This window comes from Nannospalax galili, unplaced genomic scaffold, assembly GCF_000622305.1.
Source record: "Nannospalax galili isolate Female #2095 unplaced genomic scaffold, S.galili_v1.0 scaffold271, whole genome shotgun sequence".
NCBI lineage: Eukaryota > Metazoa > Chordata > Mammalia > Rodentia > Spalacidae > Nannospalax > Nannospalax galili.
The window spans coordinates 4,772,254-4,792,176 of NW_008331789.1; the positions used below are offsets into that span (position 1 = coordinate 4,772,254).

The window sequence follows — 19,923 nt, forward strand, 5'->3', positions numbered from 1 at the left end:
CAGTGGATCTATGCACACATACACACATTCATCTAATGTGTAGAACCATTTACTATTGATTGAGCACTCACTATATTGTGGCTTCTGTGATAGGGGCTGGGTGCAACACTGGCTTGAATGACATTTGCCCCATCTTCAACTTAGCTGTTATTGCTTATTACTTTGAGATCTGCAGATACAGGTGAGAGCTCAGCTCATGAATACATAAATCCATGAATTAAACTGGCATGAGATAGTTGTAGTGAAATTTGGATGGGCATGCATTCAGATTTAATTGAATGCCATTAATACGCTATGATAATTGCTACTGACCAGTGAGAGCTATTTTCTACAAAAATTTTATAATTTGGAAGCTGGAGAAAGAATATACTTGGTTCTGCCTGGATTTAGTTGGGGTGGAGGTCGTCAGGGTATACACAAATGAAAATATACTTGTAGTGTCATTGGTGAGAAACAGAGGCCAAAGTTCCCAGACTTCTTGTACCCAGATGTAACCACATTAAAAATGTGTCCCTAGAGCCCAATAGCTCTTGTTCCTGTAGCTTCTGAGTGAGAGACACTTTTCTTCACTGATCACATGGGCTTACCTTTCCTTTCTGAGCTGTGCATATCCTTAAATGTGTAGTGGTTTGAATGAGAAATGTCCCTCACAGGTATATGCATTTGAGTACTTAGTCCCCTGTTGGTTGTGCTGTTTGGGGAGATTTTGGAAACTTTAGGAGGCAAAGCCTTGATGGAGGACATTATTGGCTGGGTGTTTTGATGATTTATAGACTCCATCTACTTCCTGTTCTCTCTGTGTCCTGTGTGTAGATGAAGAATGTGACCAGCCAGCTTCTGCCCCTGTGGGTGTGCCATACCTACCCCACCAGTATGGACTCTCTCTGTCCCTTTTGAACCACAAGCTAAAATAAACTCTTCCTTAATTTGCTTTTAGTCGTGTTATTTTATCACAGCAACAGAAAAGTAATTAATACAGTGTATATGTTGGATTTAAATAATCTCATTTTAAAAGTCACTTTATTTCTGAATCTCAATTCATTTGTCACATTATTTTATTGCATATATAATTACTTCAGATTATAATGGCGAGTGTTAAGCTAAATTTAAAGTTCCAGACACACAATAAGTGCTTCCTAAATGGTCCTTGTTTGGAGCTCCTGTAATTATATGTTTATTTATCCCCACTGCCAAGTGTTCTTCATGTTTATATTCCCAGTGTCTAGGGTAGTTTCTCATGCAGTTGTAATCTTGCTCTTCTTGCCCCAAGGTGTTAAGGGACAGTTTGTAGTGTTGGGAGGGAATTCTGGTTATCACCGTTCAAGAGAGGTCTGCCAAACGTCCTATACTGTACTTCATCCTGCTCTGAATAATTATTCAACAGTAAATGTCATTGGTGTAAAGGTTGAGAAACACTGGTCCAGAAATAGTGGTTGTTAGTAAGAGGTGCATAAAAGATTTGAATAAATAGCTCATGGATGCACACAGGAATGAATAGATTGGTGTATGTAGGCATACACCTGGCTTCGTAATATTAAACCTGTACCACTGCACTTCATCCTGCTCTGAATAATTATTCAACAGTAAATGTCATTGGTGTAGAGGTTGAGAAACACTGGTCCAGAAATAGTGGTTGTTAGTAAGAGGTGCATAAAAGATTTGAATAAATAGCTCATGGATGCACACAGGAATGAATAGATTGGTGTATGTAGGCATACACCTGGCTTCGTAATATTAAACCTGTACAATTATGAACACATGTGTGAATATGAAGTAACACTAGGATTACATGTGAACACAGTAATTGTTTTTTTGTTTACTCTATGGCTTTGGATAGCCACAGATTTATCTGTAATCTGTATTTGGGGATCAAGATTTAATAAGTAACATCAGCTAACATTTACCAAGTGCTTACCACATGATACTTATCCCGTGGGGTGTTTGGCATTTATGACTGCCTTTAAACTTCATGATTATCCTTACTATCAGTAATTTACAAATGAGGCTCAAAGAAGCTATTTGTCCAGGGATGCTAAGTTAAGTAATGGAGGGAGGCCAAGATTTGAGTCTGTTTTAGTGGCTCCAATGCTTGTTTACCACTACATTCTTCCAGACACAGCAGATTGAAAGTGCCAGTCAAATTAGAACTATAACCCTTGTGTTATAGACTCTCAAGGATATTCATAATCGTGGCCCAGTGGGAACTTGTATTCACATAGCTACCCCATAGACAGACACCTTTGAAAAATTACACTGAAGCTCCACATTCAAGGTTCTTTATATGATGCAGAACCTTTACCCAAGGTTCTTTAATATTGAACAATGTTCATATATTTGACATCTGCTGACTTGCCCATTATTTTCTGCATAGAATATTTGGAAGTGAATCATTATCCAATAATCTGGATATATAGCGTGATATTGTTTCATAGAACCTCAATAAATCAGGGGTGATGATTAGGGAGAGGCACATTTCTTAGATCTATGGGGTTTTTTCTTTCTTATCTTTTGTCCAGCTTCTACACTCAGATGCTTGTTTTCAAAGATTGATTCCAAATCCCTTTCCCTTGTAGAGTTAACAGAGCCTCTGTAGAATTTCAATTTGGTTTACTCTGAGGGACTGCAGAGTCTGGCAAGCTTGCTGGGCCAACTTGTTTATAGGAGAGAAAAAATGAAAATTACCCAAAGACTAGAGGACAATTGTGTTGCTGTATAAAGTCTACATTTCAGCTGTAATGAGACAGATGGGAAAGTGATGGGCAAGAGAAGGCGGGATACACAGGGCTTTGCAAATGAAAATCTAGAAGCTCTTGAGGAATATTTGCTTAGAAGATTAGCTCTGAGCAGCACGGCCCCTGAATGTCTGACTTCTGATTCATGCCTGGGTTCAGTTTGCCCACCCCCTGCCCCTGCCAGTCTATCCACCCATGCATCCATGCACACAGCCTTTATCTGTTGGTTCCAGGTACCAGATGTTTGAGTCCAGCTCTGGCCATCATGAGCAGTGCGTGCTTATTTACATCCAACTGCAGGAATGCTTTCAACAGTGGTCAGATTTCTTATTGTCCCACGTGATAATGTCCACCTGAGAAAGCTGCCGTTGGAAACAACCAAGGACAGTGGGTGAAGAGTTAAAGCAATGTTTCATGCAGAGTAAGGGCTAAAATGATAAATGAAGGTGAAGTCAAGAAAGGATCTAAGGAGCAATTCCCATTAGAAGAGGCGATGAAGGGAGTTGTTCGGAGGTCGGGAGGGAGGCGGGAAGAGTGGTGGTAAGTCATGACTCCTTACCTGCAGTGCCCTTTTCCCCCTTCTCTCCTTTCCTGCCATCTCTACCATCTCTTCCAGGAAGGCCAATTCGACCATGGGGCCCAGGGGAACCATTTGCTCCAGGAGGGCCTGGGGGTCCAGGCTATTAGAAGAGGCGATGAAGGGAGTTGTTCGGAGATCGGGAGGGAGGCGGGAAGAGTGGTAGTAAGTCATCACTCCTTACCTGCAGTGCCCTTTTCCCCCTTCTCTCCTTTCCTGCCATCTCTACCATCTCTTCCAGGAAGGCCAATTCGACCATGGGGCCCAGGGGAACCATTTGCTCCAGGAGGGCCTGGGGGTCCAGGCAAGCCAGGCACGCTGCAGATATATCTCGGGGAGTAGTTCTCTCCTTTGGCCTGGTTACTCCGAGGTTGTCCGCTGGCACAAATGGCAAAACTTGTAACGTAGAGCAAGACAATCATCTTTGGCTCTAGAAGAGAAACAAGGACATCAGTATCCCCCTGTCAGGGAGGGTCCTCAGCACAAGTGATTCAGTTTGAACACCAGAATGGACATGTACATCAGCTGACTCCAGTGTTTGCTTTTCCAAGGATTCCCTTGAAAACTCTCAATACATTGTTGATACAGAATCCTCAGAGCCTAACATAGGGATTGGTAGAAAGGATTTAAAAAATTCAAGTATACCTGTTTGTTGCATTTTTCTGTAAGCATTAATGGACTTAGAAAAGCCATCTTTTCTTTTTGGAAAACTCTATAGACTCAAACAGGGAAATGACATATTCAAATGCCCAAGATAGACACTGATACTGTTGCCAGTTCTCAGAAATAATTACCCTTCACAGTTCCACGCACACACATTCTTTCAGTCTTTGTTTTGGTCTGTGTTCTAGTTTGCTTCTCTATTGCTGTGATAAAACACCATGACCCAAACCAACTTGAGACAGAAAGGGTATATTTCATCTTACACTTCCAAGGCACAGTCCATCTCTGAAGGAGGTCAGGTGGGAACTGAAGCAAAGGCCATGGAAGAGCACTGCTCACTGCCTTGATCCCCCTGGCTTGCTCAGTTAGATAGACACTGATACTGTTGCCAGTGCTCAGAAATAATTACCCTTCACAGTTCCACGCACACACATTCTTTCAGTCTTTGTTTTGGTCTGTGTTCTAGTTTGCTTCTCTTTTGCTGTGATAAAACCCCATGACCCAAACCAACTTGAGACAGAAAGGGTGTATTTCATCTTACACTTCCAAGGCACAGTCCACCTCTGAAGGAGGTCAGGTGGGAACTGAAGCAAAGGCCATGGAAGAGCACTGCTCACTGCCTTGATCCCCCTGGCTTGCTCAGTTCCTTTTCTTATAAAGCCCAAGCCTACCTGCCTAGGGATGGCACTGCTCACAGCGTACTGGGTCCTCCCACATCAATTAACAATTAAGAAAATGCTTCACAGGGGACTGGAGGGATGGCTCAGCTGTTAAGAACCCTTATTCTTCCAGAGGACCTGGGTTTGATTCTCCTCCTCCTCTAAACCCCACATGGTGGCTAAAAATTGTTCATAACTCCAGTTCCAGGGGATTTGATACCCTCTTCTGGCTCTTTGGGCATTGCATGCATGTGGTGCATTTACATACATGCAGATAACGCACTCACACACATAAAATAAAAATAATAAATGAAATAGAAAAAAACATTTCACATACATGGCCACAGGCTAATCCAGTGGGTGAAATGCCTCAGTTGAAGTTCTTTCTTCCCAGGTGACTCGGCTTTCTGTCAAGTTGACAAAACTGCGGGACAGTCTGTGTTATGGATAAAAGTGATGGTGGCCATTCCCATGACTCTTTGGTTTTTCACTTAGCATTGCATTATGAAGCTCCTATAGGATCAATTTTCTGTAACAGTAATTGTCTTTGACTCTACTCTCTAGCATATATGGAATGTTATGCTGACATAACATGGTGCTGGGCATCATCCTTATTAATACTGACATGCATTTATCATGTTCTTAGAATTCATGGATTCTTTCAAACAGGAGAAAAGGAAAAGCATTTTCCGAGAAATCATGTTTTTCACTTGCTAATCATGTGTAGTGCCAATTAGTGATAACTGCAGTACTGTGTGTATCCTGAGGGGAGTCTGAAAGTTTAATTTAAAACCTGTAGGATATAATGCCATAGTGTCCCATTATGCCATTAGCCCCGAGGGTCAATTAAAGAGCTGTGTGAACTTAAACCATGCATGGCACCATGTGTGCCGGGTGCAACAGGCACAGTTCTTTTCAACTCTACCCTAATGAGGCTTGGTTCCTCACTCCAAAAAGCCTGGATGCTGAGAATGGGGGATGATTTATTCGTATGACATTCCTGGTACATAGACTGAAGATGTGGGAGGAGGTATGGGCTGGGGAGACCTGATTTTTTTTTTAGGTCAAATAGTCCTTAGGACAAGCAGTTTCTTGGGAGAATACAAATAAGTGTTTCTGTGGATGCCTGGACCTTCTAACATATATTATAGAACATATAAAGCCTATTGAGTTCAAGTAGCATTGCCCTACACACATCGATAAAGGGCTGATCACTGGGGTATGAGCAACCTACTTAGAGGCTTGTGCCTGAAATGAACATCTCTTTCTAAAGTTGTCTGTGGCCTGAAGCTCCTTGTCCAGGGGTGGGACTTTATCCCTGATGGAATTAGTGTAGTGTTTGATCAGGATTCTACTCTCCCGAGTGGAATAATAATATAACATGGGAACATGATCAGATAGATTTTTTTGACAGCCACCTCAGGGAAGCAAATAGGTGCACTACAAGCCATACTACTTTTATGACACCCAGTGGGAAGATTGAAACATCTTGGAATTAGAACTTGGCCCTAGCTCAGGAATGAGAATCTAGGAGAAATGCAAGGTGTTTATGACATTTTGAAATAATCCTGATTCGTCTAAATCTTATTAACAAAAAGATAAAACAGCGTTATCTGGTGTTACTAGACCTTCCCGTTTAAGGAGAATACCTTTGCTTTATCTACTAGACTTCATACACTGCTACATTAGTCTGAATTTTGCTACTATAATGAACTACCTGAGGTGGTATGCTTTCAAAGAAAAGTAGTTTTATTTAGCTCACTGTTTTGGAGGCTGAAGACCTGGAGACTGAAAACGCCACGTGGCTCAGGCTGTGTCAATGTGTCCCTTGGCAGCATCATATCATGACAGATGGTATCAAGGTGGGAATGTGTGTGACAGGGAGAAATCCATGTCAAACAGGAAGTCAGAGCAATGGGGAATGGCTTATCTTGTGACTTTGCACTAGCCCAATCCTTTAAGCTCCTATCACCAACCGTAACACAGGGGACCAAGCTTCCAACACAGGAAGTTTGCTTATCCTCAAACTAGGGTAAGCACAACCTCAAATCACTGACCCTATTCTTCAAATGGGTTTAGGTACTTTCTGAAAAACTCATGTTCCTGATAAAGGTATCAGCAATTCAGGGAATATCATGGAATATGGGCCAGAATTATTAGAAGAGCCAGGGATGTGCCCAAAGGGATGTTGCACCTATGAACTCTCAATAGCTATGGTTGCTTGTGTAAGACCAATACCAGTCAGCATTCAGGGATGAGGGAAGGGCTCGCAAGGCCCCACCTCTAGTTAAGGAGCTACAGGAGTAGACAGCTGCAGAGGGAGAGTCAGTTCAGGTGGGTTGTACATCCCCCAGTGACCAGCTCTAAATCTATCTGTATAGGGCAACACTAATGGGACTCAGTTGGTTTTATATTTATAGCTAATAGAAGATGAGCACATGAGTTTGAGAAGGATGTAAAGGGGCAATAGGTAGAGCTGGAGCAGGAGGCAGGAAGGGGTGGATATGCTCAAACTGCCTTCTACTCATGTATAAGAGTCTCAAGATAATAAAAGAATTAAGAAAAGATAGGAGCCCTTCTTCAGAAGCCTCAGATAAAAAGAAAAAATGGGAAGACCATCCTATGCAGATCCTTGCCATTGCTAAAACTAGCTGCATAGGTTCAATCCCAGTTCCTCTTCCTTACCAAATATTGATTAGGGGGCTTTGGAAGGGATGTGAAGAGGGAGAACAGGCTCCAGGGGGGTACTCAGAAGGAGGCTTGGAACCACATACATACACAGAACCAAAGGCTGTAGGCTGAGAGACTTGAGATTATCAGGAACAAAGGAGACTGTACAGCCACAATGATGCTGATAGTCATTGGAACATTCTGGAAGACGAGTAAGCAGAGAGTCTGGTTAGTGGTGGATAGAGGGAGCAGATACTTTAAAGATGTGTTTAGAAGAAAGGATCCTTAACATTGCTGTAGCCAGCAACATGTGCTCAGGAGATTAAATTAAAGCAACTGAAACAGAGCCAGTTTTACCATCGAATGAATGGACTGCTTTTAATTGACAAATGCACCCTGTCTGGTACAGGAATCTAAATGCCTACATGTGGTCACAGTTAGAACTTTTTGAATGCTACTCAAAACGATTATTCATTAACAAGCCTCACCAGCAGAGAGGAGCAAAGAGTGGTAGCTGGTGCCTGGTGTGGCATGATGGTGTGTGTTCACCCAAGTCTCAGGACTCAGTCCACTTAGGAAGATGAGGCAGTATGGATTACTATGGGAAGCCACAGCAGATTCTCATCACAATGGCTCTCCGTATATAAGCATCAAAATCTTCATGTCTGCAATGTTGACAAGGTCCTCAAGGCCTTCCTTAAATTCCAAGACTTCATCTTTGATTTTCCTCTTCACTCTCAGTGCTAGTTGCAATGGATTCCTCAGTGCCTGCATTACTTTTCTGTTGCTGTGATAAAACACTGTGGCCAAGGCAACTTATCTGGTTTACAGTTCAGAGAGTTAAAGAGTTCAGAATGGGGTTGCGGGGTGGCATGGAGGCAAAGGTGGCAGGCGCAGAAGACCAAATGATCACATCTTCAAGCAGGCACAGGACACAGAGAGAGGCAGACTGTTAGTGGGCCTGGCTACATAGTCTGAAAGCCCACCGCAACTGACATGCTTCCCCCAGTAAGGCCACACCTCCTAAAACCTCCCCAAACAATGCCACCAACTGGGGACAAAAACATTGAAATACCTGGAGCCTATGAGAGATGTTCTCATTCAAACCACCACAGTGTCCCTCAAAGATACCAGGTGTAACCTGCCTTAGGATCCTCAGTCTCTTGCTTCTGTGTAAAACCCCTGCACCAAGGTGTCTGTGGGTTTATTTTCTTATACCCTTCCTGAGGTCTTTGCTCATATATCATTTTGGCATCGAGTCCAGCTCTAATGTAATATTGCAAAGTGCTTTCTTTCATTCCTGTCCCTTCCCTTCCTGTTCTGCTTTTTTCTGTTCTCCATTGTATTTATCAATTCCAACTCATTAGGTTATTCCTATCTTTATTTGTGTTTCTGTCAAATTGAACCCAAGTTCCCATGAGGGCAAGGATTGCTGTCTTAGTCACTCAAGGGTCCAACTGCCTAGAACAGCACTTAAAAAAAATCCAAGTTGGTGAGGAATTTCTTTGGGGGATGGAGGGTGTGAGCTTTGTGGGGAAAACTAGTGAGAAACTGAGAGACTATTACAGGAGAAAGAAAGAAAACAGGTTAATTTTTTTTTTCTCCTAGAGCCCCTGGGTCTTTTTTTTTTTTTTTTTCAGTGCTCAGAAATACACATTAAAGAACTGAGCTGTTTTAATTTTATATAGCCTACAGTGCTTGAACATATAAAAAAGTCTTTTATTGTGTACAGATAATACACTTATGCCTCATAAAATCAAAAGGGAAAAAGGTATGGAATTACAATTAATTTAGTGTTGTTTTCTGCCTTCTGTTCAGTTGCCTCTCTAGAGGTGGATACAGTTGCCTGCTTCCTGTGTGCCCGCCTCCCCATCATTGGCTTCCTGTACACAGCATTCTCACTTTGCTTTTCATATCCTTGTGTAGAGTTACTATTCATTATTTGTGGGGGTTGGTTCCAAGACCACCACCCCCACTTGGGTACCAGTATAAGATGCTCTAACCCTGTTATAAATTTGGTGTTGTGTTTACATATAATCCAGGCACATCATCCTGTATGCTTTGAGTCAGTCACTTCTAGATTACTTACTATATCTAACACAATGATAATGTTAGTAAATAGTTGTTCTGTTTAGAGGATAAGAAAAAGTCTCAGCTGGGTGTGGTGGTGCACGCTTTTAATCCCAGCATTTGGGAGGCAGAGGCAGGCAGATCTCTGTGAGTTTGAGGCCAGCCTGGTTTACATCGTGAGTTCCAGGCCAGCTGGGGCTACAGGGAGACCCTGTCTCAACAAGACAAACAAAACAAAACACAACAACAACAACAACAAAAAACCAGAAAAAGAAAAAGAAAAAGACTGCACATGTTCAGTAGATATTTACTGTTTGTCTGTGATTCACGGGATCCATGACTATGGACCCTTTGGATACAGACGTTCACTTGCATCTACCTATATTGATACATACACATACAGACCTACTTCAGTCCTTTTATTTTGGTAACTCTGGAATATCTGTCATACGCACATTATATTTAACTGGTATTTTGCAGGTGGACATTTGGGGTAGTTTCATTCCTTTGTTATTATAAATGTTAGTACAATAAATATGAATATTTACCCACCTCACATGCTTCATGACAAAAGCAGAAAATATTTTTTCCAGTTTTTTTTTCTTTTTTTTTTTTAACATGCAGGAGAAGAGTTCTCCTACTTTAAGATAAGATGGTGATTGACACAGAGACCCACAACTGGTCCATGTGTTGAGAAGAAGCGTGCAAAAGAGTGCAAACTTTGGAGTGTGCTTTCCTAAATGGGACGTCTATATCACATCCTTTCTTCCCAAGGCTCAGAGAGCACCTTAGAAAAGCGGATGGAAAGACTGTAAGAGCCAGAGGTGGTAGATGATTATATTGAAATTGTGTTCTTTGAACACAAAAGGGCAGTTGCACATATAAGCACACAGTGGTTGTGACAGCATGCACAAGATCAAGACAGACAAAATCTCAGCTCAGAGAGGGCGAGAGAAGTCAAAGTCCTATCGCTAGCTGAGGAGCTATTGGCAATTGATAGCTGCTGGGCGAGGGAGAGTCAGTTTTCTTTATGGGTGTGACTCCTGGTAGGTCAACCATGCTCCAGTGGAAGATGGCTCCACACCCTGGATTATGTGAGCAGCACTAATTGGACTGGATCGGTCATTACAAACAACAAAAAACCCCAAAGAAAAAGAAGACATAAATTTGGAGGTGGTAGGGAGGAGGAGGAGGATCTGTGAGTTGTTAGGGGGAGCAGAGGTGGGTAAACATGATCAAAATACATTGTATGAATTCTCAAAGAATTAATAAAAATATTTTAACTTCTATGTTTCTTTCGATTCTCTTATTTGCCTTTATCAGATTAAAACTTTGATCCACTAGACTTTTTAAAATTAATAACTGTGGGGTAAAGCGACAGCTATATATTTTCAGTATCTTGCCTTGAATAATCCATTTTCACCTATTGCCCAACGTTCAAAGCATTGCAACAAACTTGGTTATTTTGACTGATAATAAGCCACTTGAGTTAAAACTTTATAAACATAATGTTTTTGGATAGTTTGAAAATACCTAATTTACACAGCCTAAGACTAATCAGAGCATAGAACTCAGTATATACTATAATCCAACCTTAGAATATTTTTAAATACTCAAGGGAAAACAGCCATTAGTAATCCCTTCTTGTGCACTGTGCTTTCAAGCGTTGCATTGAATTATGAAAATTTATGTAGAGTATGTACTGATATGTATTTTCTCCCACGCTTATGCCTCTTTGGAGTCAGAAAATTAAAACTCTGGAAATAATGCTAATCTTGAACAAGTCCTGGATGTTAAATGTAAATGACTTTGTATCTTTTTTTTCCTTAAGGATAATGAAGAGGTTTTTAGCTTTTAACAGATATATATTTAAAACTTATGCATATATCAGAGCATTCACGCAAATGTTCATCTTGAATTTTTAAGGCAGGGATGTAATGTATAGTATTGTGCAAATTTTTTAGTCACAAAATCCTTTGTTCTTGCTAAACTAGCCACGAAAAACACTTGGAGAGACATTGATTAAGTCAATGCAAGGACTGAACTTCCAGAAAATATAGTCATAGACTGAGATCTCTTTGTAAGCAGCATGATCTTTCTAAGAATAAAAGTTATCCGTGAGAACCTAAAGTATGGAAATGAATTTGGTGACTTAAACAACAACAACAAAATCCAAACCATAAATGTAGTATTCCCGTATGTTCCAGTAATCCCAATTCTGGAAATCTGCCCAAAAGAATTAAGAATAGAAGAGGGACTGAAATTGGTATTTGCACACCCACGTTCCTAGCAGCCTTACTTACAACAGCTCAGAGGAGCAGCCCAAATGACAATCAAATAAGCAAGCTGCAGCAAGCACATGCAGGACATCATCCAGCTTTAAAAAGAGGAAATTTGGATGCATGTTATAACAGGATGAGGCAACAAGACTTTGTGCTGTGTGAGAGAAGCCAGTCAGAAAAAAATAAAACAAAACCGAAATACTGTACAATTCCTTTTACCCAACTTTCCAAGACAAGTCACAATCATAGAGATAAAATTTTTACAGTTCATAAAATGGCACAGCCAGGATTTGAACCGAGTTCTTTTTGTCTTAAACACTGGAGTGCACACATATTAGAGGACTGGATTTGATTAATCCAAGTTCAAAATGTGCTTTGCATGGAAATCATTAGGAAGAGGAGAGGTGAATGAGCAGGGCCAAAACAAGACCTTGGCCTCTGAGGTGGACATTGCACAACAGCAGTATGTCCTTCTGGCTTTATGGGAGGGGCGAGCTAGGGATAGGATGGGAACCTCAACTCTCCGCACCCAGTTGCGTCTCTGATGAACTCCTCGGCTCCTTGCATTTGAGGCTCTCATTCTCTCTGCAGAGCTGATCTTCCTGTTTGAAAGCTCTCCTTTTCTTCCAGGTACTATTCAGGTCCCCTCAAGGCCACATAGCTGTTTATTTTTTATTTTACTTTACCTATTTATTTGCTTGTTTCCCTGGCAAGACATAAACTCCTTATTACTGACATACAGGACAGAGACTGAGCTACAGCAGAGGTACAGCAAAGGTTGACTGAAAGAAAATCACATGTTTTTGTATAACAGCTCATGATTTGTAAAGTCTTGGCTGTTTTATGTCAAGTACTATGATTACAGAATGGTGAAAATGAACCTCACAGATTTCCAAACCACCTTATAGTTTACAGAGCACCCTTACATCCATATCGTCTACCCAAGGATCCTTGGTGATGGCCAAGACACCAGTGTCTGACCAGAGATTTGAAACCAGAGCTCCACTTCCTGAATTCTTCCTATAGAACCACCTGTTTAGTACACTAAAAAACCCACCACAATGAAGATGGGCCTTGCAACTACATTTACCAAAGTTCTGAAAAAGAGAATAAACATCATACCGTGCTCTGAGAGAGTGGGTCGCTGCAGGATTCCCAGTGCACAAAAGTCAGGCTCTTTCCTGAGAGCTCAGTGAAAACTTGCCTTGGTACCAGACAGAACAGCAGGTCCAAGCTCTCAAAGATTTCCAAATAGCTGTGCTAAAAATAATCTTCTCGTTGAATCCCAAAGAGCCAGAGGCCCTGGAAATCATTCATCCAGTGAAGCTCAACTCAGCGACCAGTTGAAAATTATGGTTTTGTTTGGGACAAGTTGTAAGTGCTTGCTTTTCTTGACTGGTAAGTTTGGAAATTTACCATCTCTATTGCTGTGGCCTCTTTTTCAGATTTGTTTATTTAATTTTTTCCTCTCTTCATTTGTTTTCCATTAAGTGGATGGTTCTGGGAAAAAAAAAATCACTCACTAACTGGAAATTGGTTGTTAGCTTAGGAAAAAGAATCATTTCCTGTGTGAAGGTTTTTGAGGTAGAATCTTTAGATTTTAGATCTAAAGATCTAAAGACTTAGGATGGTATTCTGTGGAATAATAAATTATTCCCTAATTCTTGGCAAGTATGGCGGGAAGTGGTCTAGTCATTCTATGTACTGCAAAAAAAGAGGCTTATGGGAATTGTATTGATGTTTTCTTTGTTCTTTGCTGAATAGGTAAATGATCGAGTTTTTTTAGAAGATTCTAACAACTCCAAAGGCAAAATAAGTCTCAAAAGTGCAACTAGTCAGATTTGGTACAATCAATGTCTTTGTTTCCATCTGATATCTATTTCTTATATCTCCTTGGCAACAGCAATATATAATGCATGATGTCATTTATGGAGATGATTTGACAGAATATCTTGATTTTTTTTCCTGTTTCCTCTTCATTCTTTTCAAGCAGTAAGAAGAACTCTTATTGAAAGAATTATTTCCAGAGTATTGGAAGTGAACACTGACCTCAAATTGGACCAAGAACATGATTGGGATCCTCCTCCTGATAAGCTTTTCTGTGCAGTAGGTGCCCATCCTCCAAGCTGGAGGAAATGGTCTTTTGAATTGCTTGGCTTTAACAATCTGGACATGATCACTGTATATTAAAGCAGTGCCTTGAACACAGATATTTTTATTTTCTAAATCAATGTAGAATCCTAGTCATAGAGAATCCGTGGGTTTGTTTCTCAAACTATAATGGTTGCTCTGAATTATTTCCAAGTGTCCTTACAGTTCTTAACATCCTCAAGCACAGTATTGGCATAGTATGTCCGCCACTGACGAGCTTAATTTTAGTGGCCCAGCCTCTTAATTAATTAATAATTTTTATAAGTGATGACTTCTTTAATGGGCTTTTCTCCCCCACTCACTGGAATAGCATAGTCCCTGCTGGGGAACTTGGATGAATCTGTTGACCAATCACAGGAGAGGTGTGTTTTTATTTTCTGCCTTCACATGGCTGCTTGTTGATATCATTTAAGGATACTCATGGTTTTCTTTCCTGTTTCATTCATATCTCTCATTTTCTTTTAGGATAGTTTTAAAGATTTTGCATTTGATTAGTATGTAGCATTTGTACGTATCAATGGTGCTATTTCTGCACGTGCATACAGCGTGCACCAGTCAATTTTTTTTACTTTTCCCTGTTCCTCTGCTCCCACGTGCCCCAGTCTCTACTGACCACGACTTTACATTCATGTTTACTAGATTTTTGGTGTATCATTAAAGGATCATAGTATTTTCCAGTTCTTCAATATTTGATTTTTCCTCTTTCTAAAAATTGCTTTTCATTTCAGATAACTTAATACAATCTCTCTGTCTTCCTTAACTCGTTTCTCTTTGAATGAACCTTTGAAAAGCTCTCTTAGAACATTCAGACCTCAGAGGTTGATAAAACTTGTTAGGTCTCTTTTGTGCATTTATTTTCACACTTATTTTGGAAGGAGTGCTAAGAAGTTGGGAGAAAAATAGGCTGAAAGGAGCTGTGGCTTACAAGAACAAGTGAGTTTCCATTTTACCTACTACTTGTCTCAAGGCCAAGGTCTTCATTCTGTTTTTTTCCTGGGCATATTTTCCCCTATCTCAGCTCTACACAATTGTTTTCTGAAGTTTTTTTTTACTTGCTTTTCAAATGAATTCAGTTCAACTCATTCAAATCCAGTCAATGTTCTCAGAGCACCCAATAGTGTGCTAGCAATCTAATTTCTCAAAAAAGAGAGAAATTGGGCTGGAGAGATGGTGCAGCAGTTAGGAGCACTGACTGCTCTTGCAGAGGACCCAGGCTCGATTCCCAGTACCCACATGGTGGCTAACAACCATCTGTGATTCCAGTTCCAGGGGATTCAAGGCCCTCTTTTGACATCTGCAGACATTACATGACATGGGTGCACTTAAACACATGCAGGCAATACAGTCATACACATAAAAATAATAAAAAGAGAAAAATTAAGTCCAGATTGTAATTGTTACAATTTCTTACATGTAAACACTCTGCTATGTCGAGTTTGAAGCTCCCAATAACGGCATTCACAAAATGAAAAATTGGGAAGCTGTGTGCAGAATTGGCCCTTGCTAGTGGATCTAAGTTGGTTTACCATACTAATGGACACACACACACACACACACACACACACACACACACACACACACATTTTGTTAGCAACTAGAATTACTTTAAAAAGGTGATTCTAGCTGATATTGAATGAACAGGTAATAAACATCGAGCCATTTAATCCTCACCACGTTTTCTGACCTTCCTTTCACAGGTAAGTGATGTAGGCAGTTTGAGACATAGTTATTACAACCCACTATGACACATATTTTCTCCCTAGAATGTTGCTGATTTTACAAGTTGCTGCACTCAAACTGTTGCATTGTGTGGACTGCATAGATGCTGCCTTCTCTGCCCCACAGGTGCACCGAGATCACTTAGGAACCAAATCTTACCCTTCTAGCCTCAGAGTCCTGCTTATGATGTCTCCTGTGGCTGCAGGCCCTGGTCACCCGTATCCTCTCCATGCCTTTCTCCATCTGTTTACGTCCATCTGCCTCACTGTGCTAGATAGTGTCAGTAGTCAATTGACACTCCTGGGTGGAGGGAGCCTCACCTGAGGAATTTTCTCCATTGGATTGACCTATGGCCATGTCTGTGGGGCATTTTCTTGATTGTTGAGTGATGTGGGAGGACCTAGTTCACTGTGGGCAGAGCCATTTTTTTTTTTTTTGAAGCTCTTCGGGTGATTCTGATGGACAGCCAAGCTTTTTTTTTTGCCATGTACCCTCTTGCTCAAATATCCTGTCTGTCAGTCCTTCCAAGCCACAGGGCTTCCAAGATGCACATCTGGTCTTCGCTATCACTCATTTCATCTTTTTATCATTAAATCATCATATATTTGTTGTGCTGACATGACATGGCAAGTGCTGAATGCTTGGCTTTACAATGAACAAAGAGAACACTTACAGAGGCAGAATTGACAGACATCCATCAAATAGTCTGAGAGCCGTGCTTGAAAGGATCCTAGAATTCCCCTCATTTTGGAATTTCAGTTGAGGAATGAAAGCAAAGAAAAATGGGTCATTCATGCCAGGATCCTTGCTTAGGGCTTGTTACAAATCAGCTGAGTCTGCTACTGTCACCCAGTTTTGATGTGCAATGAGAAGGACCCGAAAGAAACCACTGAGCAGGTTGGAGTGCCTGCAGGAAGACAGCTGCTGCTGCCTCTTCCCATCAGATGGGATGTGTGATCCAGCTGTGACTACAATCTTGCAGTCACTTTCCTGTCAGAGAAATGTTCCATGATCACAGACACTGCAGGGATTCTGAAGGCAGACTCTGACTTGAAAAAAGAGAACAGAGCAGTGACAGCCATGGAGAAACAAGTGTCCTTGAAGCAAAAGCACTGGGAAGCTAGGTGGGACTGGGCTGTCCACACCAGGCCTTTGGATCCAGCAAGGAGTCTTCCCAGTGCACATAAGCTGTGCTGGTATGGGGACCAGGCTAGCCATCATCCTGCAAGTAAACTGTCCGCACCAGGAAGCTATAAGCCTTGGGCGTTTCAAGGATAGCTCTGATCTGTCAATGCACTCCACCTGAGAACCAGAATTTGCACACTTGGGACAGGCAGCATGCATTGACAGCCAGGAGAGGTGTGTACAGGTGCCACTTATACAGTCTGATAACTTTCTTCATTCTCCTACCCTCTGACCTGACTGTAGAGGTGCCAAAAGTGACAGGGACTGGGGGATGAGGGAGCAGCACCCCATATCTGAAGCTGAAGCCCTGGAGGAAGAAAGATTTTGTGTTGGATGTGAAATAGATGTTTTTATTTAGATTAGTTTCTCTTATGTCTGAAACTGAGTCACATGGGCTGATGAAATTGCTCAAGTCCCTTATCTTACTAGAAAGCTGAAGAATTTACTTGAGATGTCATGAAAAGGCAGAAAAGACAGACTCAGTTACTGGGAGGAAAATGAGCTTGTTTCTTATTTACATCATATGAAGGACACATACTGAACCAACTTACTAAACATTAGAAAATGCTTTGAAGGAACAGGGACGGTAATATTGAATGTTTCCTAGGGAATGTCATGAAATGTATGGGTCAGAGAATACCTATCTAAAAGAATGATATCAACACAAATATGAAACTGGAAAAAGCAGTAATCAAGCAGAGGACCAGGGAGACACTTCCAGACTGAGAAGACACATCAGGGTATAGAGGCCCTGAGGCAGAGGAGGATGACGCCCAACAGAGGCCATGAGAAGGACCATGGAGCATGAACCTGGATGTTGTGCCTGGACCAGGTTCTGTGCCTGCACAGAAGGGTCTGTTCTTTATCTTGGGTTAAGTAGGAGGCCCCGATGGGCTGTGAGCAGGCTTTGGGACAGGTCGTTGACTCTCCCTCCATGCTGATGACAACAGTGAAGATGATGGAGGCAGATGTGGTGGCTGCTGCCCCTGCTGGGCTTTACGAAGTGACCTAAAAGAGTCAAAGGATTCAGTTCGGCTTCTGTTGCAGGAAAGAAACAGGTTCAGATCAGAAAACAGGTTTGTAGAACAGGCGTGTCCTCTGAAAGAACTAGCTGAACCCTGAGAGACGCTGGAGAAGAGAGAAAGACAGTCACCCCTCCCAGTCAGTCAGTCAGCTTCAGTTATGAGGGGAGGGTCTGAGGACAGACACTGAGGAAGCAGGGGAGGCAGTGGGAAGTTCATCTTGGTGTCGCCCTGGCAGTGGCGGATCTGAAAAGCTCAGCTGAGATGTAGGAAAAAAGCCCAGAGGCGCATGCTCTGTAAGTAACCCTCTTCCAGACATCATAAACTGTTGACGAAAACTGGAATACATTGAATACATTGTGTCAGCTTTGTCAGTTGGTCCTAAGGACAGGATGGGGACAGGGAGAAGTTCGCAGCTCACCTCACAGAGGGCGTGGGAGTTGAGAGTGTGTGCAGTGTGGGCCTCCCAGAGGAGAATTTGACTTGTATGTAAGTGTACCTTTTTTTGTACAATACCCATGGAGGCCAGAAGAAGGCACTGGATCCCCTGGAACTGGAGTTACAGATAGTTGTTAGGTGTCATGTGGGTGCTAGAAAGTGTACCCAGGTCCTCTGCAAGAGCAGCCAGTGCTCTGAACCACTGAGCCAGCTCTCCAGCCCCAGGAGTTGCCTATTTTTTTTTAAAGGCAATGCGTGCATCCATTGAAGGAAAAAATATCATTGATTCCCTACTGTGTGCCAGACATTGCACCAGGTCCGGGATATATATCCTTCGGTGATAAAGACAGGGTCCCTGTCTGAACCCACTGGGGCTTTTACATCATTCCTGAAGGAAGGGCCTTTGAGGATTTCTGCTTGATCTTCTCAGTTCATATAGGAGGAAACAGACTGACTGAGGAGTACCTTTTATCCACATTTGTTTTATTTTTATTCTAAACCAGAACTAGAGTTCAAGTCCCTGTCTGATGGCCAACCGTCTCTCCACTGAACACGACCTCTCACCAACACCTCACTCCACGCTTCACCTGCAGAGGACACTTTGGAGTTTTTGATATGTACAAATATTCATTATTTTTAGTGAATTTAGCATTTATCCCAGGTTATAATACTTGATCTTTGTTCAAAATATCACTTTTTATTTTTTAAACATTAAATTTGAAAGAATTACTAGAAAATGTCAGACACATTCAAAGTAGAGAGAAATAGTGAATTCCGTGTTCTTCTCACCCAGCTTCAGTGGTTACAAGGCTGATGCTATTTTACTGAAACCCAATTTTCTTAGCCTTCTTTTCCCACTTCCTATTACTTAGTTCCTATTACTGTGAGGCCTGAGAACATTCATCATCCTGGGTATTGACATATTGAGTGGTCAACACCATGTAGCTCCCTGGTACTTATGACCCTTTCAACCAAAATTGAGATGCATGCCTTAGATACATAAAAACATCTTAAAACCACTTTACTTAAAAACCACTCCTTTGTGCACTAAAAATTCTGAAATGTGGCTTTTATGTAGCTGTCAAGATTTTTCCATGACATTTCTGTGTGTAGGGAAAAGAGCTCTCTGGAGACTTGCTATAGAATTTCAAGTCAAGTCCTGACCGTAGAGACTGGATTCTGGGAGGGAATGTGCTGCAGAGCTTGTCCCCTAACACACTGAGGATGGGTTAAGTTGCTAGCAAGTGTCCAAGTTTTTATTTTACTTAACAAAATCTATCATAGTGTTTCAAGATAATTTGAGAACTGATCCTTGTTTTTAAAATGTTAGGTCATCCTAGGATCTTAGAATGTAAAGGTTAACAGGGTGAGCAGCATCGCTTTTAGAGGCTGAGGTGTGAAGGCCACAGATTCAGGCATACCAGCTCTAGAGTGTGTCTTTTTCACTGTGTGTGTGTGTGTGTGTGTGTGTGTGTGTGTGTGTGTGTGTAAGAACAACCTTGGATGTCATCCCTCAGCAGGTATCCACATTATTTTGAGACAGGGTCTCTAATTGGCTTTGAGCTTGTCATTTTCTCTAGGTTGTTTGCCCAGCGATCATCCGGGATTCACTGTCTCTGTCTCCCCAGGGCTGGAATGACCATGGTTAGTTTTTTTTTTTTTTAAACATGGATTCTAGGGCTCAAACTCAGGTCCTTGTACTTGCAAGGAAGGCACCTTACTGTCTAAGCTATCTCCCTAGCCCTGTTTTTACTT

At 41.6% G+C, this 19,923-nt stretch overlaps 1 protein-coding gene across 4 annotated transcripts in view; it reads right to left on the bottom strand.

The window, feature by feature from the left end:
• The window catches only part of C1qtnf7 (C1q and TNF related 7), a 118,388-nt gene that overhangs the window by 4,599 nt on the left and 93,866 nt on the right, over positions 1-19,923 (bottom strand). Inside the window, exons 2-3 of one of the 4 annotated variants that reach the window (XM_017796550.2) lie at positions 3,602-3,739; positions 3,292-3,399 (exon numbers count right to left, since the gene is read on the bottom strand). In XM_017796550.2, the coding sequence (XP_017652039.1) occupies positions 3,292-3,399; positions 3,602-3,731 (238 nt within the window). In that variant the 5' untranslated portion in view covers positions 3,732-3,739. Of the gene's footprint in view, positions 1-3,291; positions 3,400-3,493; positions 3,740-4,968; positions 5,046-12,775; positions 12,857-19,923 lie in introns of those variants that run through there. The other 3 variants (XM_008826889.3, XM_029560523.1, XM_017796549.2) reach the window with 3 other exon arrangements.